Source organism: Emys orbicularis, chromosome 15 (genome assembly GCF_028017835.1).
Source record: "Emys orbicularis isolate rEmyOrb1 chromosome 15, rEmyOrb1.hap1, whole genome shotgun sequence".
Classification (NCBI taxonomy): domain Eukaryota; kingdom Metazoa; phylum Chordata; order Testudines; family Emydidae; genus Emys; species Emys orbicularis.
This window is the reverse complement of record NC_088697.1, coordinates 3,857,503-3,882,487: the sequence shown is the minus strand read 5'-3', so window position 1 is coordinate 3,882,487 and position 24,985 is coordinate 3,857,503. Positions and strand designations below refer to the sequence as shown.

General features: G+C 52.8%; 2 protein-coding genes across 2 annotated transcripts in view; one reads left to right on the top strand and one right to left on the bottom strand.

Annotated features, from left to right (window-relative positions):
- Positions 1-24,985, top strand: part of LOC135889362 (zinc finger protein 208-like) — a 510,343-nt gene that overhangs the window by 408,812 nt on the left and 76,546 nt on the right. The gene's annotated exons all lie outside the window — the stretch shown is intronic.
- Positions 972-24,985, bottom strand: LOC135889368 (arachidonate 12-lipoxygenase, 12R-type-like). The gene is made up of 14 exons (XM_065417232.1): positions 24,839-24,985; positions 17,952-18,156; positions 15,738-15,822; positions 15,438-15,560; positions 10,649-10,752; positions 10,057-10,229; positions 9,502-9,645; positions 8,579-8,782; positions 8,113-8,199; positions 5,977-6,146; positions 3,243-3,364; positions 2,549-2,649; positions 1,817-1,987; positions 972-1,151 (listed from the first exon to the last, which is right to left on the bottom strand). The coding sequence occupies exons 1-14, from the start codon at positions 24,983-24,985 to the stop codon at positions 972-974; spliced, it is 2,016 nt and encodes a 671-aa protein (XP_065273304.1).

The following is a 24,985-nucleotide window of genomic DNA, read 5'->3' as shown; positions in this document are numbered from 1 at the left end:
CTGCACTTCAAAACTTATTGAATGCCAGCCTTCTGTTGCTTGGGCAGTCCTCTAGGGTGGAGTGGTTGGATGCCCGGAGTCTCCCCCCCCGCCCCCCCGTGTTCTTGGGCGTCTGGGTGAGGAAGCCATGGAACTTGGGGAGGAGGCAAGCGGTTACACAGGGGCTGCAGTGGCGGTCTGTGCTCCTGCTGCATTTCCACCAGCTGCTGGAGCATATCGGTTTGATCCTGCAGTAGCCTCTGCATTGCATCCTGTCTCCTCTCATTGCGCTGCCGCCACCTCTCCTCTTCCTCCCGCCACCTCATCTCGCTCATCGCTCCTGTCCTCACATTCATTTTCTGCTTTCCTGGACTCTGACATTGTTTGCTGAGCTCTTTCAGTGCGGGAGAACAATGGGTGTTTCTTGATTGGGCACTTAACTTGCAAATTCTGGTCTCAAGAAGCTGACCAAATGATTTACCAAGGGTACTTCAGAATTTAAAACACACTGATATACAAGTACATAATCAATAGTCATAACTTCAACCAGAAAAATGATGCATGCATCCAGATAGCATAATCAGCAAACCATAACCTTTTCATCGACACCTTACTGGACAACATTTGTACAATATTTGCTGCAAATATATAACAGTAGTTGCAACAATGATCTATACAGTTACAGGTTATGTCAGTAACATCACACCCCCTCTGCTCTAACCACCAGTTCCCTCACCCCTCCCAGAGCTGGGGATAGAACACAGGAGTCCTGGCTCCCAGCCCCCCTGCTCTAACCACTAGACCCCCCCCTCCCCGAGCCAGAGAGAGAACCCAGGAGTCCTGGCTCCCAGCCCCCTGTGCTGTACCCCACTAGACAGAATCAGCCATTCCGAGTGGAACCAGTGTGTGGTTTATTGCTCCTGGGACAGGATCTCGGGGACAGAGTTGCCAGCGGCCGCAGGGGGCCTGTCCCTGGGGCTCGCAGGTTGGGCTCAGATGGACGTGCTGTTCTCAATTTGGTGGGGATCCAGGTAGTGGTAGGGGATGGGCAGGGATTTGTTCCTCTCTTGGATCTCCCAGGAGATCTGGGCCAGGCGCCCCTGGAAGGCTGTGATCAGCCACTTGGGCTCCTCCTCCACGAAGTGCTCATCGGGGTACATGCCCAGGGATCTCTGCAAGGGAAAGGGAGAGTGGTGAGGGACAGCACGGAAGGGCTCCCTCGCCCGGCACTGAGATGCAGCCACCTCTGGGGTGGGGTGGCTGTTTACACATGGATCCCTCACATGCCCTGGAGCATGGGGCAGGTGTTTAACAGTTGTGTAGCAACACTGGGAAGAGTTCAGGCCAGGGAGGGAAGGAGAATCCTGCGGCCGGTTGAAACAACACAGTGGAATTTATGGGTGTTTGAATGGAATCCCCCAAAGTGCAGCTGGGCCGGGACACCTGGGTTCATGCCCCAGCTTGTGTGAAACATCAGCGGGTCCTTTATTGTTACCACAAGGGGTGGGGGGGGAGAACTCAGATGAATGGCTCATTAAAGAGACACCCCCAGCCGCAGCCCAGTGCCCCCTAGTGCCACCTTAGGGCCAGCCCTGCCTACCAGGGGAGAACACCCCCTGCTGAGCCCCCTGCCCTGCTCCCTACCCGACAGTGCCCCCAGTGCTGCCCCGCGCCCAGCCCTGCCTACCAGGGGAGAGCACCCCCTGCTGAGCCCCCTGCCCTGCTCCCTACCCCACAGTGCCCCCTAGTACTGCCCCGCGCCCAGCCCTGCCTGCCAGGGGAGAGTGCCCCATACTGAGCCCCAGCCCCACAGTGCCCCCATCTCCTGTGTCCTCACCGAGTCCCCTGGCTTGGAGCAGATGACCCAGAGGCTGTAGATGGTGAAGCTGGTGCTGTTGACCTCCGGGATAGTGTCCAGGTAGCTCTCCAGGGAGGTGGTGCCCTTGGCCTGGGGTGGAGGGTTCCTCATGGAGCCAGGGAAGTTGGGCATCCAAGCTCCGAGCTCGTACTGCGGCCCAGAGAGACCCCCGCAGTCAGAGCAGCAGGGGACCCCCCCAGCCCAGCCAGGGATCCCCCAGCCAGGGATCCCCTCCTCACCCCGCCCAGGGGGCACAAGCATAAGGAAGGTCTGGCTCAACCAAGAGACCTGGGCACTCAGGGCTTGGTCAGAGTCTCACCCATGGCTAACGGTTAGGAAAGTCAAAGTGGGGGTCGGGGTGCTAAGCGCAGCAGTGAGGGAGGGTATTGGGGGGCTGGGGCAGGGTCCTGAGGTGTCCAGGGTCTCACTGGGGTTGGGTTCTGGGTGGGGGATTGCTTGCTAGAGCAGGGTCCTGGGGATTGAGGTGTCAGTGGGGTGGGGTGCAGGATGGGGGTTTTGGTGGCTGAACCCCAGGGCCCCTTGTGGGGGGCAGGGTGGGGATGTCGGTGGCTGGACTCCAGGGCCCCATGTGGGGGGTGCAGGGTGGGGGTGTCGGTGGCTGGACCCCAGGGCCCCATGTGGGGGGTGCAGGGTGGGGGTGTCGGTGGCTGGACCCCAGGGCCCCGTGGGCCCACGCTGGCCTCTCCCTACCTGCCCGTTATTGAGGGCAGCGTGCCGGGCTGAGCAGCAGTAAATCCACATGGTGAGGTACTTGATGAGCTCAAGGATGCTCTGCAGGGACGAGGGGAAGCCTGCGGGATGGAGAACGGGCATCACTGACCCAGCCCAGCCTTGCCCTGCTCTGTGGCCTTGGGCTGGGACCCCTAGAGCCGGGTTCAATACCTTCCTCTGCCGGAGCCTCCCCCGGTGAGTCACTCTCCTGCTCCGGGCCTCAGCTCCACCACACACCTGCTCCCCGCCCTGCCCGTTCCCACAGCGGGGCTGTTCCCAGTCACCCCATGGGTCCATCCCACCACTGTGATGCAGGCCACCCTGTCCCTGTGGAGTCAGACACCTTGCTCCCCGTCCGGGGGTCAGGACCCCTGCCTGCAGGGCCACTTGATACGACCTAGGGTCTGGCCCCATTGACTCCAATAGAGACACGCCCATTGATACCAGCTATGGGGGGTCTGGCCCCATTGACTCCATTGGAGAGACGCCCATTGACACCAGCTGGGATCTGGCCCATTGACTCCAATGGAGAGACGCCCGTTGACACCAGCCAGGATCTGGCTGACAGTCGTTTGGCCTCCTGAGACACACAGTCCAGAAACGCCCCCCAGCCACCCCTGCATGGAGCCCGGTGACCAGTGGCTGCAGAGCTCTGGGTTTACATGGCCCCTACCGGACTCCTCGTTCCCCAGGAAGCCTTCACGGAAGATCTCGTCTGCCCAGGCCTGCAGCTCGCAGTCGGCCAGAACATGGGCGTCGCTGCGGTAATAGTGTCTGACGATGCCGGAGACGAAGCTGGAAAGAGCAAAGATGTGTCAGCTTGGTGGGTCAATGCAGGCCTCATCACTCCCCAGTGCACCAGCGTCACTCAGCCAGCGTCTGCAAACAGCCCAATGCTACCATGCACCCTTGCCGGTACCTAGGGTCCCCTCCACTTTGCCCTTTCCTAGCTGTGGGAGCATGGCCTGGTGGCTAAGCCGCTGGCCTGAACCCCAGGTGATCCTGCATCTCGTCTATGGCAGAGTTGAACTTTTCATTTCAAATTGGACTTGCTCTTGTGGAAGTTAACACGTTAAACAAGTCGCCATTGACACAAAATGTCTTGGCTTGACTGAAACCAAGTGTTTCCATTCACCCCCAATGAGACCTTTTCCTGGAATTTGGTTTTGGGGAAAATTCCCAAAAGTTGACTTTTCCTCTCCATTTTTGTATATTTACAAGTTTTCATTCATTTTTCCAATCTACCACACAAAGTAAGTAATGGGGGTTAGGATAAAGGCAGGGGAGGGGATGTGACATATCTATCTTCAGTGTCTACATTGATCATAGACCTCTAATAAATCAGCCCAAATTGCTTTGAATTTTTCAGGCATTCCCTGCCAGCAATTCGTTAGCTGTGTGATCAGCCAGATCACCAAGCCAGGCATCAATATTTGATGGGGGTTGACTTTTCCATGGTGGTAGGATTAATTTTTTTAGTGCCCAAAGCTGCCCATTGGCACCACACTGCCTTGTTACCAGGGAACCTCCAGGTATCAGGAATAGAATCTGTGACACAATGTATCTCAAAATAGCTCCCTGTAAAACCCATATGCGTCATTCATATATAGTTGTGATATTTCATACAACGCATGCCATGTAAGATATCATATGAAAGGTCATGATCTGCTGAAACCCATTGTTCTTTCCAAATATATATATAATTAGTGTGCATTGTGACAAAGCTCTGTCCTTGTCTCAGTGGGTCCCGCGCTTCCTGGTGGATTTCGCTAGTCTCAGAGGCTCACTGTGACCCTCCATGTAGCCCTTCTCTCCCTAGAGGCAAGGGTCACAGTCTACTGAACCATTTTCATCATAAACCAACAAGAGAGATGAGGAGAAGCAACCCTCCCTCGCACAGTCTCTGTTGTCCCCCAGTCTCAGTGATTAATCGGGGAGGAGAGGGAGAAGCCCAGGCCCACCCTCTACTCCAGGCTCCAGCCCAGGGACCCTAATAGTAGAACTATGGTAGCTGACTTTTTGGAAATAGGACATGTACAATTCTCTGGGACACTTCCCCACAGCAGCCCCCCATTCCTTCACCATTACCTCAGGGCCTCCTTCCTTGCGCCTGATATGGATTTGTACTGCTTAGTTCCTCCAACAGCATGGCTTCCTCCTACAGCTCCTGACACTTACACCTCACTGACTAACTGGGAGGCTTTTAACTAGTTCAAGCCAGCCCTTGATTGGCCTCAGGTGTCCCAATCAACCTAGCTATCTCCGCTGCTTTCTAGAAGGATCTTAATTTGCCCCAGGTGTCTTGATTAACCTGGAGCAACTGCCATTTGGTTACCATGGTACCAGGGATTTGTTTAGTCTGGGGCTAACATACCTGTTCCTCACTACTTTACTATAGCCATCTGGCCTTGCCCTGTCACAGTATGAAGTTATGAGATTTTGCTGTGTGGTCGTTACTGAAATATGCTGTAAATTTGATAATGACATAAAAAGAACTTGTCCCCACCCAGGAGGGTGTTCAACGACCAATAAAAAGCAGGGGAGTTGTAATCAAGGGATTTACTATTTAATGAGGGCTGCCCAACCACCACCAAATGGAGACTGCTCCACTCTTAGTTGCACAAGACCCACCGGGGGATTGCTTAACCCAGTGACTCAGAAAAGCCCACCAGAACATGTCTGGGCAATTATCTTCTAGGCACATGGAGTAAGGGTATAAAATAAGGGACAGTGGCATCATTCCTTGGCCTGTCTCCTCCCTCACCTACGCTGGAAGCTACAAGAATGCTGGGAAGACAAAAACTTTAACTGAGGGAGAAACCTGTGTATTAAGAATTGTAACATCCAGTGGGATGAGAAAATTGCTTGATCTAAATGCTGCCTAATGTAATAAGGTTTGAAATTTAGACTGTGTGCTTACCTTTTATTTTCTTTGGTAACTATCTCTAACCTCTTATGCCTACCATGTATAATCACTTTCTGTAGTTAATAAACCTGTTTTATATTTTACCTAAAACAATTTGGTTTGGTTGGAAATCTCAGCTCAGGTACAAAGACTGGTGTATGTCCTCTCCACAGTGAGGGAGGGGCGGACTGGGTAATAAACTTAAACTGGCCAAGCTTCTGACCAGGGCAAGATGGTATAGTTCTGGTGTGCAAGGCTGGGGAGAATTGGCTGGTGCCCTTCTCTGTGTGATTCATGAGTGGCTCAAGGAGTATTCATGCAATCTAGCTGGGGGGGGCTGGTGTCTTTGAAAAAGTGCCTTTTGGGGAATTCCAGTTTTTTTTAAACTCAGAATTCTATATGTGGCAGGAAAGCCGTGTTTCTAAGCAACTCTGAGCTGGTGGGAATTTTCCATATGCCATCTGCTTCCTCGCCACCCTCTGCTCTGGCTCCTGCTCCTTACCTCTCAATGGCCAACCAGATCTTCAGCCCATCATCCCTGTAGTAGTATCTGGGGATGCAGTCAACCCCGCGCTCTTGGATGTCATCAGGGAAGCAGAGGGAGGTGTAGGTCAGGCAGGACATGCCCTTGGCCATCAGCACCTTGGTCCCCTCAATCCCCGAACCCATGCCCTGGAAAGGGACCAGAGACAGAGCCTTCAACCTCTGAGCCACTGGACCAGGGAGCGGGTTAGAATTAAATACCGCCACCATCTATTTCAGTGCAACCGGATGACCGACAATACGCCCTGTGACAAATTTGCCTCCCCGATGTTTCACTTTGCGTTGTACACCAAAAATGACCGATCACTCGCAACTCCTGGTGTTTGTCCAACCAGTTCTTAGAAACCTCCAATGCTGGAGATTCCACAACCTCTATACTTGCTCCAGAGTTAACTATCTTGAGAGAGAGAAAGCTTTTCCAAATATCTAACCTAAATGTCCCTTGTTGCAGCCTAAGCCCATTACTTCTTGTCCTGCCTTCAGCAGGACCAGAGAACAATTGATCGTCCTCTTTGTAACATATTTGAAGACTATCAGGTCCCCCCTCTTGGTCTTCTTCTCTCAGGACTAAATGTGCCCAGTTTTTTTTTTTTTTAAAAACCTGGCCTCATAGATCAGGGTTTCTAAGCCTTTTATCATGTTTGTTGCTCTTTTCCGGACTCTCTCCAATTTGATCACATCTTTCCTAAAAAGTGTGACATCTCCCCCCCAACCCACCATTCTCCAGCTGAGGTCTCACCAGGGCCAGACAATGACCTCCTGGGTTTTACACATGACACTCCCGTTAATACAGCCTAGAATGATATTAGCCTTTTTTCCAACTGTGTTGCATTGTTGTCTTATATTCTACCATAACTCCCAGATCCTTTTGAGCAGTACGACCCCCCCGGCAGCCAGTTATGTCCCATTGTACAGTTGGGCATTGGATTTTTCCTTCCTCAGTGGCGCACTTTATACTTGTCTTCATTGAATTTCAGCTTGTCGATTTCAGCCCAATTTTCCGAGCTGTCGCAATCACTTTGAGTTCTAATCCTGCCTGTTGAAGTGCTTGAAACCCCTCCTGGCTTGGTGTCAGCTGCAAATTTATCAACAAACTCTCCACTCTGTTATCCAAGTCATTCATGACAATATTGAATAGTGCCGAACCAGGCCTGACCTCTTGTGGGACCCCACTAGATTCCCTGTTTGACAGTGGACCATTGAGAACCCACTCTTTGCGTCTGGTTTTTCAACCACCCATAGTAATTCCGTCCAGCCCAAATTTCCCTACTTTGCACGTGGGATGTGTCAAAAGACTAAAATCTAGAAATATCACGTCTACTGCTTCTCCCCAGCCACTAGGCCAGCAACACTATCCAAGAAGGAAATTAGGTTGGCTTGGCATGATTTGTTCTTGACAAATCCATGCAGGCCATTCCTTCTAACCCTATGATCCTCTGGGTACATATTGATTGTTTAATAATTTGTTCCAGTATCTTCCAGTTAGACTGACTGGTTTGTAATTCCCTGGGTCCTCTTTGTTTTTCTTTTCAAAGACAGATGCGGTGTTTGCCCTTCTCCAGCCCGCTGGTATCTCACCCGTCTTCCAGGTGTTCTCGAAGTTAATTGCTAACAGTACTGACGAGCTGAAAGCAGAGGCTGCATCTGCAGAGCCGTACGGTGCAAACACCAGGACTAACTGAGATGGAGGCTGGCCTGAAGGATCTGCTCTCCAGGAGGTTCCCAATGCGGTTTTCATGGCAAGACAATACAGGAAGAGAGCTTCAGGGGTTCCAGGTGAGGCCGGTACCTCAGGTGACAGGCACATTTTACTCCCAAGTACGTGGCTCTGGGGGGGGAGTGGGGGCTGGTTGTTAGAGCTGGTGGAGCAGGGAGCCAGGACTCCTGGGTTCTGTCCCCAGCTATGGGAGGCAAGTGCGGTCTAGAGAAGAAGAGGCTGGGAGCCAGGACTCCTGGGTTTTCTCCCCGGTTCTGGGATGGGAGTGGGGGCCTAGTGGTTAGAGAAGGAGAAGCTGGGTGCCAGGACTCCTGGGTTCTCTCCCCAGCTCTGGGAGGGGAACGGGGTCCAATGCCCCTGACTGTGGCATCCTCTCACTCTTTCGATGTTCCCTCCACGTCCGAGTAGCAGGGTCCTTGCCAGGATGTTGATGTGCAGCGTGTAGCGGGTGTGGGGCAGCAGCAGCTAGGGAAGGGAAGAGACACAGGGGTGGGTGAGGGCAAGCAGGGAGCCACCCCCACCCCCGCATGTATCCGGGGGGGGCAAGGCCCCGGCCCCTCTGAGAAGCCAGCAGCGGCTCCTTCTCTCCCTTCATCCATGAGGTCGGGAAGGTGCTGGACCGCGATGGGTAGAACATGGCCAGCGTGGGGCACGCCCAGCCTGGCACAAGCACCCCGCCGGGCACATGCATGTGTGGCTGGGCACAGCTGGATGCCAGCAGCGAGGCCCATCTGGCACGCTTCCCCTGCTGGGCTCTTCTCTGCCGCACATCTGAGCACAGCTGGCCCCCGGGGTGCCTGTTGGCCCTGCCCCTTCCAGGGGGGCCACCTGGCCCCTCTCTCACCTTGAAGAGCGGGTGGCACATGGGCAGCTGGCGCAGGGTGGCCAGGGTGAAGGCCTCATTGATCAAGTGGGTGAGCAGCAGGTGGCTGATGGCCTCGTGCACCAGGAACTCGGCGTAGCGCACCCAGGTCTTGGCCAGGATCCAGTCCCACTCGGAGTCGCTGGGCAGGAAGATGGGGCTGTTGGGGCCTGGGCACTGGCTGAGCTGTGGGGGGAGAGACACAGGAGGGATGGGGGGGCAGGTTGGTGCAGGCCGGGGGTGTGAATCCTGCTGCTTCTCCTGGGGAGCCCAGGGGCTGGGACCTGGCTGCCAGGATGAGGGGACATGATGGTGCAGCAAATGCAGTGTTAGGAAGAGGAGACACAGAGCTGGGGTATGTGTACACACACAACTGGGCACACACAGCTGGGGTGTGCATACACACTAGGGTGACCAAATGTCCCGATTTTATAGGGATCGTCCTGATATTTGGGACTTTTTCTTATATGGGCTTCTATTACCCCAAACCCCCATCCTGATTTTTCACACTTGCTATCTGGTCACCCTAATACACACACAACTGGGCACACACACAGCTGGGATGTGTGTACACACACAACTGGTCACATGCATGCACACACACACAAGGGTGTGGGGGGATTAGGGAGCCAGGACTTCTGGGTTCTCTCCCTGGCTCTGGAAGGGAAGGGGAGCGGAGATCTAGTGGTTACAGCAGGGGGGGCTGGGAGCCAGGACTCCTCTCCCCAGCTCTGGGAGGGCAGTGGGGTCTGGCGGTTAGAGCAGGGGGACTAGGAGCCAGGACTCCTGGGTTCTCTCCCTGGGCCAGTCCTTTAGACAGCAATGCCCAGCCCTGGGACTGTGTAGGGGTGGGGGCTGCGTGGGGGTCCCAATGGGCAGTGTGTGGGGGCGCCGGGGGCTGTTACCTGGATGGCCACGGGGATGAGCTCCCCGGAGGGCTGCAGGTGCAGCAGGCAGAGGGGCGCGGCGATGTACTGCTGGTAGCCGTTGATCGTGTTGGCCGGGACGCCCTCCAGGATTTTATAGTCAGCGAGGAAGATGTTCCCCTTCTGCAAGGCACAGGGGAGCAGAGCAGACTGTGTGGGCCAGCGCATCCAGGGATGCAGGGCAGGGACCCCAGGGTATGGGGGAAAGTTGGGATGCCAGTGCTGTGAGCTTCCCTGCAGCAGTGCCCTCTCCCAGCACTGTGAGCTTCACAACAGCAGTGCCTTCTCCCAGTGCTGTGATCTTCCCTGCAGCAGTGCCCTCTCTCCGTGCTGTGAGCTTCCCCACAGCAGTACCCTGGGACTAGCCCCTGGAGGCGAGTGGCCAGTGCAAGCACGGCCATTGGCTCTGGAGTTGGGCCAGCTGGACACCTCTGACCCATGGTTGCTCATGCCTGGAGCGATGCTGGGGAGGGAGCCGGAGCAAGAGCTCAGATCGCGGCCGAGTCCCATGGGGGGCCCCAGCGCCCCACTTACCTCCAGCTCATCCTGCAGGCTGGTGCTCTCCCCCAGGGAGGAGGCCACCATGGCCGGTGTGACAGGGAAGTTGTAGGGGAGCTCCGTGCAGCGCCGGATCACCATCGGGTGGACCCCGTTCAGGAACTGGGACCCAAAGAACTTGTCCTCTCGCCAATGCGCCCGCACGTACTCTGGGGGGACACGGGCAGGGCAGCTGCGGGGTTAACGTGCCGGGCCAGGACTCAGGGGAGCCGGGTTCGAGTCCTGCCCGGGGCTCCTGGGGCAGCTTGTGGCGTCTCTCGGGGCCAACGGCCTCCCCCTGCTGGAGAACGGAGCTAACGATCCAGCATGAGGGGGCCTGATCTCAGTGGGGGTCTGGGCAGCACTTGGCACAAGGGGCTCCCCGGTCAGGGGATGGGGGGCCTGGGCACTGCCTGGCACAAGGGGGTCCCTGAGCATGGGGGGAGGGGTCTGGGCAGTGCCTGGCACAAGCAGCACTGGGGTCTCTAGCCTCTTGCATCACACCCATCCCTATCACCCTGCTCTGTGCATGGGGGCTCCCGTGGGCCCAGGCAAGCGGGGCTTGGGTGGGGAGGGGGGGGTCACCTACCTGTGATCGGGGTCTTGTTGAAGCAGAAAACCTTGTTGATGTCAGCCAGCTTTGCCCAGGAGTTGGTGCAGCTCAGGAAACCCTTCAACCACAGCTCCACCTGCCTGGGGGGGGGGGGGGCAGAGAGACATGTGAGAGCCCCCTGGGGGATGGCCCTTTCTCCCCCCGAGAATAACAAATAGGGTCCCCCATTTCTTCCCCCCAGAGATGCACTGGTGGCAAAGTGGAGCCATGCTCAGGGAAGCTGCCCCCTGATGGAGTGATGGGCTCAGGCTCTCAGCAGACTCAGGCAGCATCGCTGCATTGGTTACACCTGGGTTTTCAAGCTCTTCTCCCCTACTACAAGGACTAGAGTGAGTAATATGGAATGAGGGGGTGTTTGGGGATGGATAGATGGACAGCTAGATTAATGGGTGGGGATGGAGAGAATGAGAGAGAGAGAGAGAGAATGGATGTGTATGGGAATAGATAGAGTTAGGGTATAGAGTAGGGCTAGGAATAAGGGTTAGGGTATAGAGCAGGGTTATGGGGTTAGTCCCTGGGGCTGGGCCTTGGGGGCTGGGCTGCACACACACATCCCTCCCACACTGCAGGAAGGTGGATGTCTTGCTGAAGGGTCAGAAGGTTAGGGAAAGGCGCTAGGCTACACGGTCAGGTTAGGGCTAGGGAAGGACTATAGGGCATAGGCAGAGTGAGAGAAAGAGTATAGGACATGGGTTAGGGTAGGATTAGGGAAAGGAGATAGTATAGGGTTAGGGTTGTGGCTAGGGTTTGGGTTTAGTCTCTGGGAATGACCTGGGCTGTGGGAGCCAGCAGTCACACATTGACCCCATGCTCAAGGAAGGGGGCGGTCTTGATGAAGGGTTAGGGTTACTGTGTAGGGTTAATGTATAGGGTTAGGGTTAGTATACAGGATTCTGTGGGTTAGTATCCTCCCTACCAGCACTACAAAAAAAGGATTCTGCGTGGACTCCTCCTGAAGGTCGAAACAATAGACTGAACTTCTACATAGATTGCTTCCGTCAACGTGCACGGGCTGAAATTGTGGAAAAGCAACATCACTTGCCCCATAACCTCAGCCGTGCTGAACACAATGCTATGAACAGCCTCAGGAGCAACTCTGACATCATAATCAAAAAGGCTGACAAAGGAGGTGCTGTCATCATCATGATGAACTTGAAATATGAACAAGAGGCTGCTAGGCAGCTCTCTAACACCACATTCTACAGGTCATTACCCTCTGATCCCACTGAGGGTTACCAAAATAAACTACACCATCTGCTCAAGAAACTCCCTGAAAAAGCACAGGAACAGATCTGTACAGACACATGTCTAGAACCCCGACCAGGGATATTCTATTTGCTACCCAAGATCTATAAACCTGGAAATCCTGGACGCCCCATCATCTCAGGCATTGGCACCCTAACAGCAGGATTGTCTGGCTATATGGACTCTCTCCTCAGGCCCTACACTACCAGCACTCCTAGCTATCTTCGAGACACCACTGACTTCCTGAGGAAACTACAATCCATCGGTGATCTTCCAGAAAACACCATCCTGGCCACTATGGATGTAGAAGCCCTCTACACCAACATTCCACACAAAGATGGACTACAAAGCCATCAGGAACAGTATCCCCGATAATGCCACGGCAAACCTGGTGGCTGAACTTTGTGACTTTGTCCTCACCCACAACTATTTCACATTTGGGGACAATATATACCTTCAAGTCAGCGGCACTGCTATGGGTACCCGCATGGCCCCACAGTATGCTAACATTTTTATGGCTGACTTAGAACAATGCTTCCTTAGCTCTTGTCCCCTAATGCCCCTACTCTACTTGCACAACACTGATGACATCTTCATCATCTGGACCCATGGAAAAGAAGCCCTTGAGGAATTCCATCATGATTTCAACAATTTCCATCCCACCATCAACCTCAGCCTAGACCAATCCGCACAAGTAGTCCATTTCCTGGACAACACTGTCCTAATAAGCGATGGTCACATAAATACCACCCTATACCGGAAACCTGCTGACTGCTATACTTACCTACATGCCTCCAGCTTCCATCCAGGAAACACCACACGATCCATTGTCTACAGCCAAGCTCTAAGATACAACCGCATTTGCTCCAATCCCTCAGACAGAGACAAGCACCTACAAGATCTCTATCAAGCATTCTTAAAACTACAATACCCACCTGCTGAAGTGAAGAAACAGATTGACAGAGCCAGAAGTGTATCCAGAAGTCACCAACTACAGGACAGGCCCAACAAAGAAAATAACAGAACACTACTAGCTGTTACCTTCAGCCCCCAACTAAAACCTCTCCAGCGCATCATCAAAGATCTACAACCTATCCTGAAAGATGATCCCTCACTCACAGATCTTGGGAGACAGACCTGTCCTCGCTTACAGACAGCCCCCCAACCTGAAGCAAATACTCATCAGCAACCACACACCACAGAACAAAAACACTAACCCAGGAACCTATCCTTGCAACAAAGCCCAATGCCAACTCTGTCCACATATCTATTCAAGTGACATCAGCCACACCATCAGGGGCTCGTTCACCTGCACATCTACCAATGTGAAATATGCCATCATGTGCCAGCAATGCCCCTCTGCCATGTACATTGGCCAAATCGGACAGTCTCTATGCAAAAGAATAAATGGACACAAATCTGACATCAGGAATCATAACATTCAAAAACCAGTAGAACACTTCAACCTCTCTGGTCACTCAGTAACAGACTTAAAGGTGGCAATTTTGCAACAGAAAAGCTTCAAAAACAGACTCCAATGAGAAACTGCTGAACTTGAATTGATATGCAAAATAGATACCATCAATTTGGGTTTGAATAGAGACTGGGAATGGCTGAGCCATTCCACACATTGAATCTATTTCCCCATGTTAAGTATCCTCACACCTTCTTGTCAAGCTGTCTGTAATGGGCTATCTTGATTATCACTACAAAAGTTTTTTTCTCTTAATTAATTAGCCTCTTAGAGTTGGTTGGGCAACTCCCATCTTTTCATGTTCTCTGTATGTGTATATATATCTCCTTACTATATGTTCCATTCTATGCATCCGATGAAGTAGGCTGTAGCCCACGAAAGCTTATGCTCAAATAAATTTGTTAGTCTCTAAGGTGCCACAAGTACTCCTGTTCTTTTTGCGGATACAGACTAACACAGCAGCTACTCTGAAACCTGTACAGGGTTAGGCTTAGTGTTCAGGGTTGTGTATAGGGCTAGGGTTAGTGTACAAGGTTTGGGTTACTGTACAGGGTTGTCTATAGGTTTAGGGTTACTCTACAGGGTTGTGTACAGGGTTAGGGTTAATTTATAGTGTTGTTGTGGCAGGGTCAGACCACCCCGCCTTAACCCGGAAGGAGTTAAGCCCCAGGGACTGGCAGCGGAAGTCCTGCCTCCCTGGGAAGACTGGGCATGCTCCAAGTGCTACAGGAGTATAAAGGGAGGGAGACCAGCTCATTCTGGGCTGGAGTCCGTAGGCGAAGGACCTGCTGGGGGAGCTCCTGCGGAAGACCAGCCACAGCCACTGACCGCACTGGGAAGTGATGCCGTCCATGGCCCGCCTGCACCTCAGTGAGTGGAAGAGACTTGGGAGACGACCGGATCCGCAGAGTACCGAGGACCCGACAACTCCTGGGAGACCCCAACAGAGAGCCTGGTAGGAAGTGACCCCGGGAGGGTGACTGAGTGGTACCTTCCCCCCGCCCCCGGGGAAACTCAGCGTGTTTTGGTCGGAACCCCCCACTGAGTTGGTGGCAAGCCACTACGCCACTGTAAGGGCCCTAGGTCGGGACCCGCCTACTGGGGCTGTCACACCCCAATGATAAAGACTCTGGCCGTGAGGCCACGCTACCCTCCACCAAGGGCTGCTTTATGGACTCTGGCCGGTAGGCCCCACTGCCCTGTAGCCAAGGGCCGTATTATAGACTCCGGCCGTGAGGCCATGCCACCCTGCATTAAAGGGGACGCCATAGACTCTGGCCGTTAGGCCACCCTGCCCTGAACGAAAGGGCTATTTTATGGACGGTGGCGGATAGTCCATGCCGCTCATACCCTTGGGGGCGTGGACCACCACAGTTGTGTACAGGGCTAGGGTTACTGTACAGGGCTAGGGTTACTGTACAGGGCTAGGGTTACTGTACACAGTTCTGTATAGGACTGGGTTAGTGTACTGCAGGGGTCCCCAATGCGGCGCCCGCTGGAGCGTCTAAGTGTGCCAGCGTACTGGCCGGTGGACGAGCATCCGCTGAAATGCCGCCGAGAAGCAGCAGCATCCAGAGGTGTCGCCGCTGAAATGCCGCCAATTTTCGGTGCCGAAGCCTCTGGATGATGCTGCTTCTCGGAGGCATTTCGGCGGCGATGCCTATTGACGTTGCCACTTGTCGGCAGCATTTTGGCGGATGCTCGTCCGCTGCCAGGGTCCTCTGTGGCTCGTCGTCTGGTGCCTGCCAGACAAAAAAGGTTGGGAACCACTGGTGTACAGGGTTAGGGTCAGTGTACTGCATTGTGTACAGGGTTAGGGTTACTGTACAGGGTTGTGCACAGGGTTAGAGTTAGTGTACAAGTTTACATTTACTGTACAGGGTTAGGGTTAGGGTAGAGGCTTAGGGTTAGTGTACGGGGTTGTGTCCAGGGTTTGGATTGGTGTATAGGGTTGTGCACAGGGTTACGGTTACTGTACAAGGTTGGGGTTAGTTTCTAGGGGCAGGTGCTGGGAACCAGTCTGGGCCATGGGGAAGCAGCACTCACGCGCTCGCCCCGCGCAGCAGGAAGTTGGTGCTCTTGGTGAAGGAGTACATGCTGTTACAGTCCAGTTCACTAATGTTGTCCACGTCCAGGCACCGAGGCAGTCCGGGGGCGAACTCCTTCCAACTGGGCAGGGAGAGACGGCAGGGAACGTTAGCCCTGGCCTGCCGCTGCCCCGACAATCCCTCAGCTGCAGTCACAGGCCGACCTGTCCTGCGGTTCCTACCACCCCCTCCATCCCCGGGACACCGCGCAGCCCTGAGCCTTGGGGAGCTCCCCCAACCCTCACCGGGTCTCACTCACCCATAGCACTCGTGTCGGTGCTTCAGCTCAGCCTGCCGCTGCTCCAGCAGCAACGGGGAATCAGCATCATTACAAATTGTCTGGCCTGGATGAGAGAAAGAACGTGAGGGGGGGGGGGTGATTAGATAAAGTGGTGGATGAGAACGGATATATAGAGGGGTGTGTAAAAGTGCAGGACTCACCGCTGCGGCACCGCCTTCTGGTTGTCTCAGGAATTAGCTCTCCAGCCATTGGAGCGCCCTCTGCAGGCCGATGTCCCGCTACCACTTGGCCCCCCGTGTCCCTCCCGGACCCCGTGTCCTGTTGTCTGGGGTGCTGCCCCCTGGAAGTACCCCCACAGTTCTGGGTCTCCCCTCCCAGGGGAACCCCCACCCATTATCCCCACTTTGCCTCAGTCTTGGCTACTGCCCAGTCTCCATCTAGCCCCCGTTCACTGGGGCAGACTGCAGTATCAGCCACTCATCACAGGCAAAGGGGTTCAGACCTGCTGCCTCTGCCTACCCATGGGCTGCCCCCTGCAACCCAGTACCTAATAGGCCTTACCAGGCCTGCAGCCTGGGGCTTTCCTAGGCCGGAGCTCCCTGGCTCCCTTGGCCTTTCCCCAGCCCTGCTCCACTCCAGGTACTTGGTTAAGCTCCCTGCAGCCAGGCCCTTCTCTCTCTGAACACTGAGAGAGACTATGTGAGCTTCTGGCTCCCCGCCTTTTTATATAGGCCTGCTGTGGCCCGATTGGGGCGTGGCCCCAGCTGAGCCTGCTTCCTCCCAATCAGCCCAGGCATCTTGCCCTTCCACAGCCCTCCTCCAGGGCTGTTTTAAACCCCTCAGGGCAGGAGCGGGTAACCACCCCACTACAATGGGGATCGATGGATAGAGGGGTGTGTACGGGGATGGATAGACTGAGCAGGTGTACGGGGATGGAGGGACAGAGGGGTGTGGATGGGGATCGATGGATAGAGAGGTGTGTATGGGGATGGATAGACAGAACGATTGTATGGGGATGGACAGATAGAGGGGGTATACAGTGATGGATAGATAGAGGGGTGGATGGGGAGGGATGTATAGACAGAGGGGTGTGTGTACGGGGATGGATAGCTAGAGGGGGTGTACTGGGATGGATAGACAGTGGTGGTGTACGGGGATGGATAGATAGAGGGGTGTGTACGGGGATGGATAGGTAGAGGGGGTGTACTGGGATGGATAGACAGTGGTGGTGTATGGGGATGGATGGATACAGGGGTGTATGGGGATTTTTAGATACAGGGGTGTCTGGGGATGGATAGATGGAAGGTTATGTATGGGGATGTCTAGATACAGGGGGTGTGGATGGGGATGGATGGATAGAGGGGTGTGGATGTGGATGGATAGATGGAGGGGTGTGTAAAAGGATGGAGGAAAGAGGGGTGTACGGGGATGGATAGATAAAGGGGATATATGGGGATTGATACATATCAGGGTGTGGACTGGGATGGATAGATAGAGGAGTGTTTATGGGGTTGGATAGCTAGAGGGGGTGTACAAGGATGGATAGATAGAGCCGGTGTACATGGTTGGATAGACAGAAGGGTGTGTATGGGGATGGATCGATAGAGGGGTGTGGACGTGGATGGATAAACAGACAGGTGTGGACAGAGATGGATAGCTAGAGGGGTGTTTATGGGGTTGGATAGCTAGAGGGGGTGTACAAGGATGGATAAATAGAGTGGTGTGGACAGGGATGTATAGGTAGTGGGGGTGTATGGGGATGTATGGATAGACAGGGGGTGTATGGCGTTGGATAGGTAGAGGGGGTGTATGGGGTTGGATAGGTAGAGGGGGTGTACTGGGATTGATAGAGGGGTGGATGGGGATTGATAGAGGGGTTATGTATGTGGATGGATAGACAGAGGGGTGAATGAGGATGGAGGCGTATGTACGGGGATGGATAGATAGAAGGGTGTGGATGGAGATGGATGGATAGATAGAGGGATGTGTACGGGGATGGATAGATAGAGGGGTGTGTATGGGGATGGATAGGTAAAGGGGGTGTTCTGGGATGGATAGATGGATGGGGGTACGGGGATGGATAGATGGATGGGGGTACGGGAATGGATAGACAGAAGGTGATGTACGGGGATGGATAGATAGAGGTGTGTGTACCGGGATAACTAGCTCGCTCTGATTCCAAGAGGCACCAGGCCAGCCCCCATGCCCTGCCCCCAGCCCGCAGCCCCCTACCTTTGCCCTCCCGCAGCTCCAGTGTGCGGTAACCATCAATCCACTGGTAGCAGGGGAAGCGGTAGCGCTGGCCGTGGGGGGAGATGACCTCCACGAAGCTGCAGTACCAGTTGTCGGTGGGGTAGAAGGAGTAGGGCTCCTTGTGGAGCCGCACCAGGACGATGTCCCCCAGCCAGTGCTGGCAGCACAGCTGGAACTCCTCCACCTGCAGGGGGGGGGACCAGAGCGTGAGGGTGTGACTCAGGGATTAATCCAGCAACTCAGGGGTTAACCATCAGCATCTTTCTCCCCCCACCCCAAATAAAATACTTGTTGGCCTCTGTGCCCCGATTATGTAGAAGTCTCCATAAAAGACAGATCTGCCAGGTCACTGTTGCATCTACTGTTCTACTCAGCACCTGCCTTTCATTAGCCTGGAGGTAGAGGTCAAGGTTTACCTGTTTGGCTAGAGCTTGAGGTACCTCAGCATAGCCTAGCAGTGTATAAGAGAAGGGCACAATCCCTTTAAATCCCTCTAGCGGTACCCACCATGTTTTAGAAGCTGCCAGAAATGGGTCAGAGCAGCCATGTGCATCTAAGCTTGGCCTCAGTTAAAGCGGAGGCTGATGTCCTGCCCCCTGCCCATCCAAGCCCTCTACCGTGGGCTCAGCCCACGCCATCCAGGCCTTGCGGTTTAATGAGAGGCGCACCCCACGTGACGTTGCACTCCATATGTTTTATTAAAATATGTTTATAAGTGTGGATGTGATGGAACTGGAATATGCTTTATGCAAAAGTTCTCTTGTAAGGTATCATTACAAAGCTTATAATCTACTGAGTGTGGTCATCCTATTTGTATGAATATAACATTCTTGTCTCTGAAACTAGGAATATGAAATATAACTCTGAGGTCCTATTGTAATTATGCAAAGTGTGGGCCATTAATAATAATAATAATAATTAATGGAGATATCCCATCTCCTAGAACTGACCTTGAAAGGTCATCGAGTCAAGCCCCCTGCCTCCACTAGCAGGACCAAGTACTGATTTTTGCCCCAGATCCCTAAGTGGCCCCCTCAAGGATTAAACTCACAACCCTGGGTTTAGCAGGCCAATGCTCAAACCACTGAGCTATCCCTCCCCCCCATTAATGGTGGTTTGGAATCTTGATGGCTCCCATTAACCAGGACAATTGGTTGTAAATGGCTCTGTTTACTGGCAAGCCTTCCTGTATAGTGTATGCCAGCAAGTGGGTAATGAAGTCTTACAATGACATGTGATCATGTTCTTTTCCATTTAGAAGGAGGGGTGGGGACGCAGAGAGACAAAGGATTCCCACCTGGGCCAAAGCTATAAAAGGGGGTGGAAGAGAACAAAAGGGGCTGCCAGTCATGAGAAATCCTGGAGTTACCACCTGAGCTGGAACAAACAAGGGCTGTACCAGGGGAAAGGATTGGGCCCAGACTAGGAAGGAGTCTAATCTGTGAAAGAAGCTTATTGGAACATCTCTGAGGGTGAGATTTACCTGTATTCAGTTTCTTAATGTATTAGGCTTAGACTTGCGTGTTTTGTTTTATTTTACTTGGTAACTTACTTTGTTCTGTCTGTTATTACTTGGAACCACTTAAATCCTCCTTTTTATACTTAGTTAATACACAAAAGTGATTTTATTAACTCAGAGTAAGTGAATAATACCTGGGGGAGAAAACATCTGTGCATATCTCTCTATCAGTGTTATAGAGGGTGGACAATTTATGAGTTTACCCTGCATAAGCTTTATACAGAGTAAAACAGATTTATTTGGGTTTGGATCCCATTGGGAGCTGGGTGCTGGAGACAGGAGCACTTGCTGAGCTGTTTTCAGTTAAGTCTGCAGCTTTGGGGGACATGGTTCAGACCTGGGTCTGTGTTTGCCCCAGGCTAGTGTGTCTGTCTCAACAAGGCAGGGTTCTGGAGTCCCAAGCTGGCAGGGAAAACGGGCTCAGAGGTAATTTCAGCATGTCAGGTGACCGTCTCAAGGGGGTCTCTGTGACCAAACCAGTCACACCCCACTCCTCATGGCCATGCCAGGGCCCCAGTATTGAACCCCAGCCTTCCAGGTCCTCAGGCACCCTCCTGAGCCGCTGCCCCTCCTTGAACCTGCAGCCCCGGGGCTAGGCTGGTCACGCTCTCCGTGGGTACCCAGACCATATGAAGACCCCAAGAGCCAGAGGAAGCTGGCTGAGTGACAGACCGATGCCTGTTGCCTCACCCAGCCCTGCCCCACAGCTTCACCTGGCCCTGTCCCACTGCCTCACCTGATCTCCACCCAACCTGCTGACCCGGCCCCATGCACCAGATCTTCCGGCCCTCCATGAAAACTCCAAGCATCGCCCCGGAAGTCTCCAATACTGATCAACATCCTGGCTATCCCTGCGAACTGTTCCCCTGTGCTCTCCAGCCCCTGACACTTGTTAATCACCAAAACACCAGGCCTGCCATCCCAAAGGAGCAGCAGTTCGGGGCTGGCATGGCACTTAATGCCGCTGCAGTGAGATCTAATACTAGCGAAAAGGAGACTGAGTTCATTTTCCGAGTAGATGAAGATCGTGAGTCAGGGTGTTCGCCTCTAGGGTCTACTGTGAAACATATCAATGGCAGTTTGTCAGCTTCTCTTCTGTCTCTTTAGACACCAGGCTGTGATTCCACAAAGGAATACAGCAACTTCAGCACTTGGATGGGACCAATGGGACCATCTAGCCTAGTATCCCATCTTCCACCGTGTTGCGGAAAGCCGCTCAGTTTGAGTGAGAACCCACAAAGAAACATTTTGCAATAACCTTCCCACGAGTGAGGGTCTCCCTCGCTTAAGGCACTTGGGAACTGGCTGGGGAGCAGGAACCGCAGGGCAGACAACCCTTGTTTATTGCAGGAGGTGGAAATCTGGATGATATTACAATGACATATTGAATGATTTAATCCCTCTGCTCAACCCTGCTCAACTGCTCCAATTAGTAGCAGTGAATCCTGGGGTGAATGTAAAGCCCTTTAATCTGATTACATTTTCACTGCTTTTGTTGAATGTCCCATTATTTATTTATCTATTATTATTAATAATAATATTAATATAAGAGGTCACATTTTCCAGATTTTTTTCTGCCCCACAAACGGAAGAAATGGAGTTTCTTTTTAAAAAAAAAAAAATCAAAACCTAGATTCTCACAGATTCACATGACTCCAGGTGCTTGGGGCTTTATTATATATCCCAAAGATCAAATGATGCGCAAAAAAGTCAGGTGAGTTAACAATGCTGTAGAAATGCCAGTGCTGTTAACTATTTCAGTACTATCCGCAAGTGTTCACACACTGTCAGTGTATAGGCTTTTTTGTCAGCCTGAGATAGAATAAGCGTATCAAAAAGTCACACCCCAAATATCTTATACTAATATGTGTAAACAAAAGACAAAGACTAGGGGCATGCACGGCAGGTATATGTGGGCCTGCTAAGGAGGAAGACGGGGGAATAGGGAAGGGGGACACAGGCTGGGCTCTGCAGCGTCAGAGCTGGGAAGGGGAACATGGGGGAACAGACACTGCCGGTGTGTAGAGCTCTGGATATGCTTGCTTGGAACTAACCCCAATAAACATCTCATTGCCTGCACTTCGGCCTGCTGCCCGCCTGCTTTCTGTCCGTGTGACAAGAACCGGGGACAGGGTGAAGGGTTGGCAGGCACATCTACATGCTCCCGTCGGAACTAGGGTGCACGAATGGATCTGTGGAACTCATTGCTGTGTGCAATTGAACCAGCGAACACTACCCCGGTTCCATACCAAGTGCTCAAGCTGGTGTGGACAATACCCCGTTTGCCTGTGAATATCCCGTGGACTCATAATATGGACAACAGCATGCGAAACCTGCAGGAGCAGCTCGCTGCCACTGCCAACAACCGGACAGATTTAAAATATACACTCCAGAATGGTGTTAAAAGACCTTGACCCTGTCAGAGGAGGAGAAGCAGTTCTGGTGGTGGCCTGGATGTTGGACTACATTACAATAATCAGGGCTCCCGATGTTACTGTGGATTATTATGGCTATTGGCCTGTTGTTAAGTATGCTAATTTTGCAATATCTACTGCGGTGGTTAAGGGGAGCACAGACCCACAAGGTACAACCACTAATTGTCATGGAAGAGGCCCTCCACCACAGTGTGACACATAACCCAGACCCGACCTTCTTAGGCACACCATTATGGGGCACACCTTCTTAGGCACACTCATTGGAATATGGATGTCCGTACAAGGGAAGGTGCAGGGCCAAGGCGGCAGTGGGGCAAATGGAGCATTAACACATTCCACCTTGATGCCTGGCCCTATCAGGAAATGTGTCGCCATATGTCCTAGGCTTTTCCCGGGATACCTGGGCCAGCGGATCCCAGAAGAAAAGAAAAAGGAGATGGAGTGTTAGGATATAAGCTTGTTTATCAGCCTGAAATAGAATTTGGGGTGTGACTTTTTGATCCTTATACTAATATGTGGGAAGGAAAGACAAAGACACAGCAAGTTACATCTGCCCACAGCCAGATGGGGTGGTAAGAGATGAAACTAAATGTTACAGGGCATGGTGCGAGTGTAATCTATGAGCATGCACTGGGAGGCTGCCTGGCTCCTCTTTCCAGCCAAGATCAAGCAACCAGTTAGGAGGGACAATGGGGGCTGGGGCCGGGGAGGCATACAACACACTAAAAGCCAGAGAAGAGCCTGGCCTTGCCCAGGACACAACCTCACTCCTTACCCCTCTGTAGTGGTGCAAGTGGCCCACTCCAGCCGGGGGTGGGGCAGAAGCAGCCAGGGAAGCTGTGGAAACCTGCAGTTAATTAGGGCGAGGCTTGTTAGGAGCCGGACGGGAGGCAGCTGCTGGGGCAGCAGCACAGATATAAGGAGCGGCCCAGCAGAGCCAAGGGGAGTCTCTCCTCGACAAGCAAGGGAGGAGGACTGGCTCCTAGGGATAGCACCGGAGATAGAGCAGTGCTGGGCAGGCTCAGGGGAGCGGAGCGGGAGCTCTGGCCTGTTACCTGCTAGGCTGGGCAGGGAGGCTGCTGCTAGAGGGTCCCCGGGTCAGGACCCAGAGTAGCAGGCGGGCCTGGGTCCCCCCCTTGCACCGCACCTGGCCGCGGAGGAGCAGGACCGATACAGACTGCAACTTGCCCCTGCAGTGAGAGGCCAGACTTTGGGTTGTGGTTGGCCACTGTGGCGGGTGCAAGCCACAGGACTGCCGTGACCCCCAAAAGGGGGCTGAGGAAGAAGTAGTGGGCACTGCTGAAGAGAACCCCACTGAGCAGGGGAGCAACGTGGGTCTGAAACAGTGGTGTAGACCAGACAACGGGTAGGACACTGCCTGCTGAGGGCGTGCTGGAGCTGGACTGAGCTAATCCCTGGAGCAACCAGCAGGTGGTGAGTCCTCCATGCCATTACGGCCTCCCATGGGGTACAAAAGCGGTGGGACAAAGACCCCAGACCCACGCCCCCTCAAAAACTGAATATGACCATAAGCTGTAAGGGGTGGGACCAGGGGCGTGCACGGCTGGTATATTTGGGGCTGTTAAGGGGGGTGGGGAAATGGAGAAAAGGGACACAGACTGGGCTCTGCAGCATCAGAGCTGGGAACAGAGCCCTGGGAAATAGACTCTGTGATGGGCGTTTGCTTGGAACTAACCCCAATAAACATCACATTGCCTGCACTTTGGACTTCTGGTCTTCTGCTTTCTGTCCATGTGGCAAGAACCAGGGGAGGGGGGTGAAGGGAAAGCCCCCTAACACGCACCAACCCTCAGCGTCCCTCTCAAACCATCATGAGTTTGGTTTACAAATCATGAGATTAAAGGGGAAAAAAAGCAGTAATGCATATGCTTTGTATTTTTGAGGCATTGCTACAGCTAGTCTATTTTAGGTACTTATCTAGCACCTATCACTGCTATATGGAGGCACCTTGAATCTTTAACACATTTACCCTCACAGCACTTTTGTGAAGTAGTACAGTGCTGTTATCCCCATTATATAAATGGGGAAAGTGAGTCACAGGCTTTCACACAGTGAGACTGCGGTAGCACAGGGAATAGAACCAGGATCTATCATAGCCCTGGCAACTACTCTAGTCTAGCCACTGGACCATCCTCCCCACGTAGTATAATGAGGACATTGTTGGAATTGCCAGAACTCAAAAATCCATTCTAAGTTGGGGGGGGGGGGGGATTCACTTCTGGTCAAACTGAAAAAATGAAATTTTTGGCGAATCAAAAGGTCAGGGGACATCATTTCAGGTTGAACAAAATATTTCATTTGACCTGAAACAAAATGTTTTGTTTTGATCTCAAGCATTTTTTAAAGTTTTAAACAAAATGAAACAAAAGAAATGCTCATTGCCTAGAAAACTTGAACACTTTCATTTTGAAAATGAGAAGACCGAAGCATTGATTTTTTTTTTTATTATTATTTTGGAACTGAAACAGTTCAGTGGAATCAGTGCAAATTTGTGAAAGGTCGTGCCAAATAGCCATTTTTCACCACACAAAAAATTACAGTTGAAAATTTGCACCCCTTTCTCCTCTATAGCATAAGAAATAACATTCTCACAATAAAAGCTGCCAGTCTCCTGTCATAATCACGTGACTCCAGGCACTGGAGATTTAAGAAAAAACACCAACTATTTGGAGATCTTTTAGGCTGCACTTAGTTCAGGTTTTCTACGCAACCACAGGGACTAGAAATTCAATATTTTTTCAAATGAATGCAGAGTCGTCCAGCGTAACCCCATGACTCCAGAAGCTGGGGATTGATGATCAAACAGCCCCAAGTCATGAGCATTGCAACCCCCCCACTTTCTACTGGGTGGTTCTGTCCACAGAGCCTGGCCCTATTCTACAAGTACTCACCGCCCCGGGAATGAAGCCCTTCCCCCAGTTGTCAAGGGGCTTCTTGTCGCTCTCCTCATGGGTCCCCACCAGGGTGATGGAGATGGAGCTGAACGTCCCAGCTAGCAGGAAGTTCCCGGTGGCAACACAGACTTTGTAGGTGCCCAT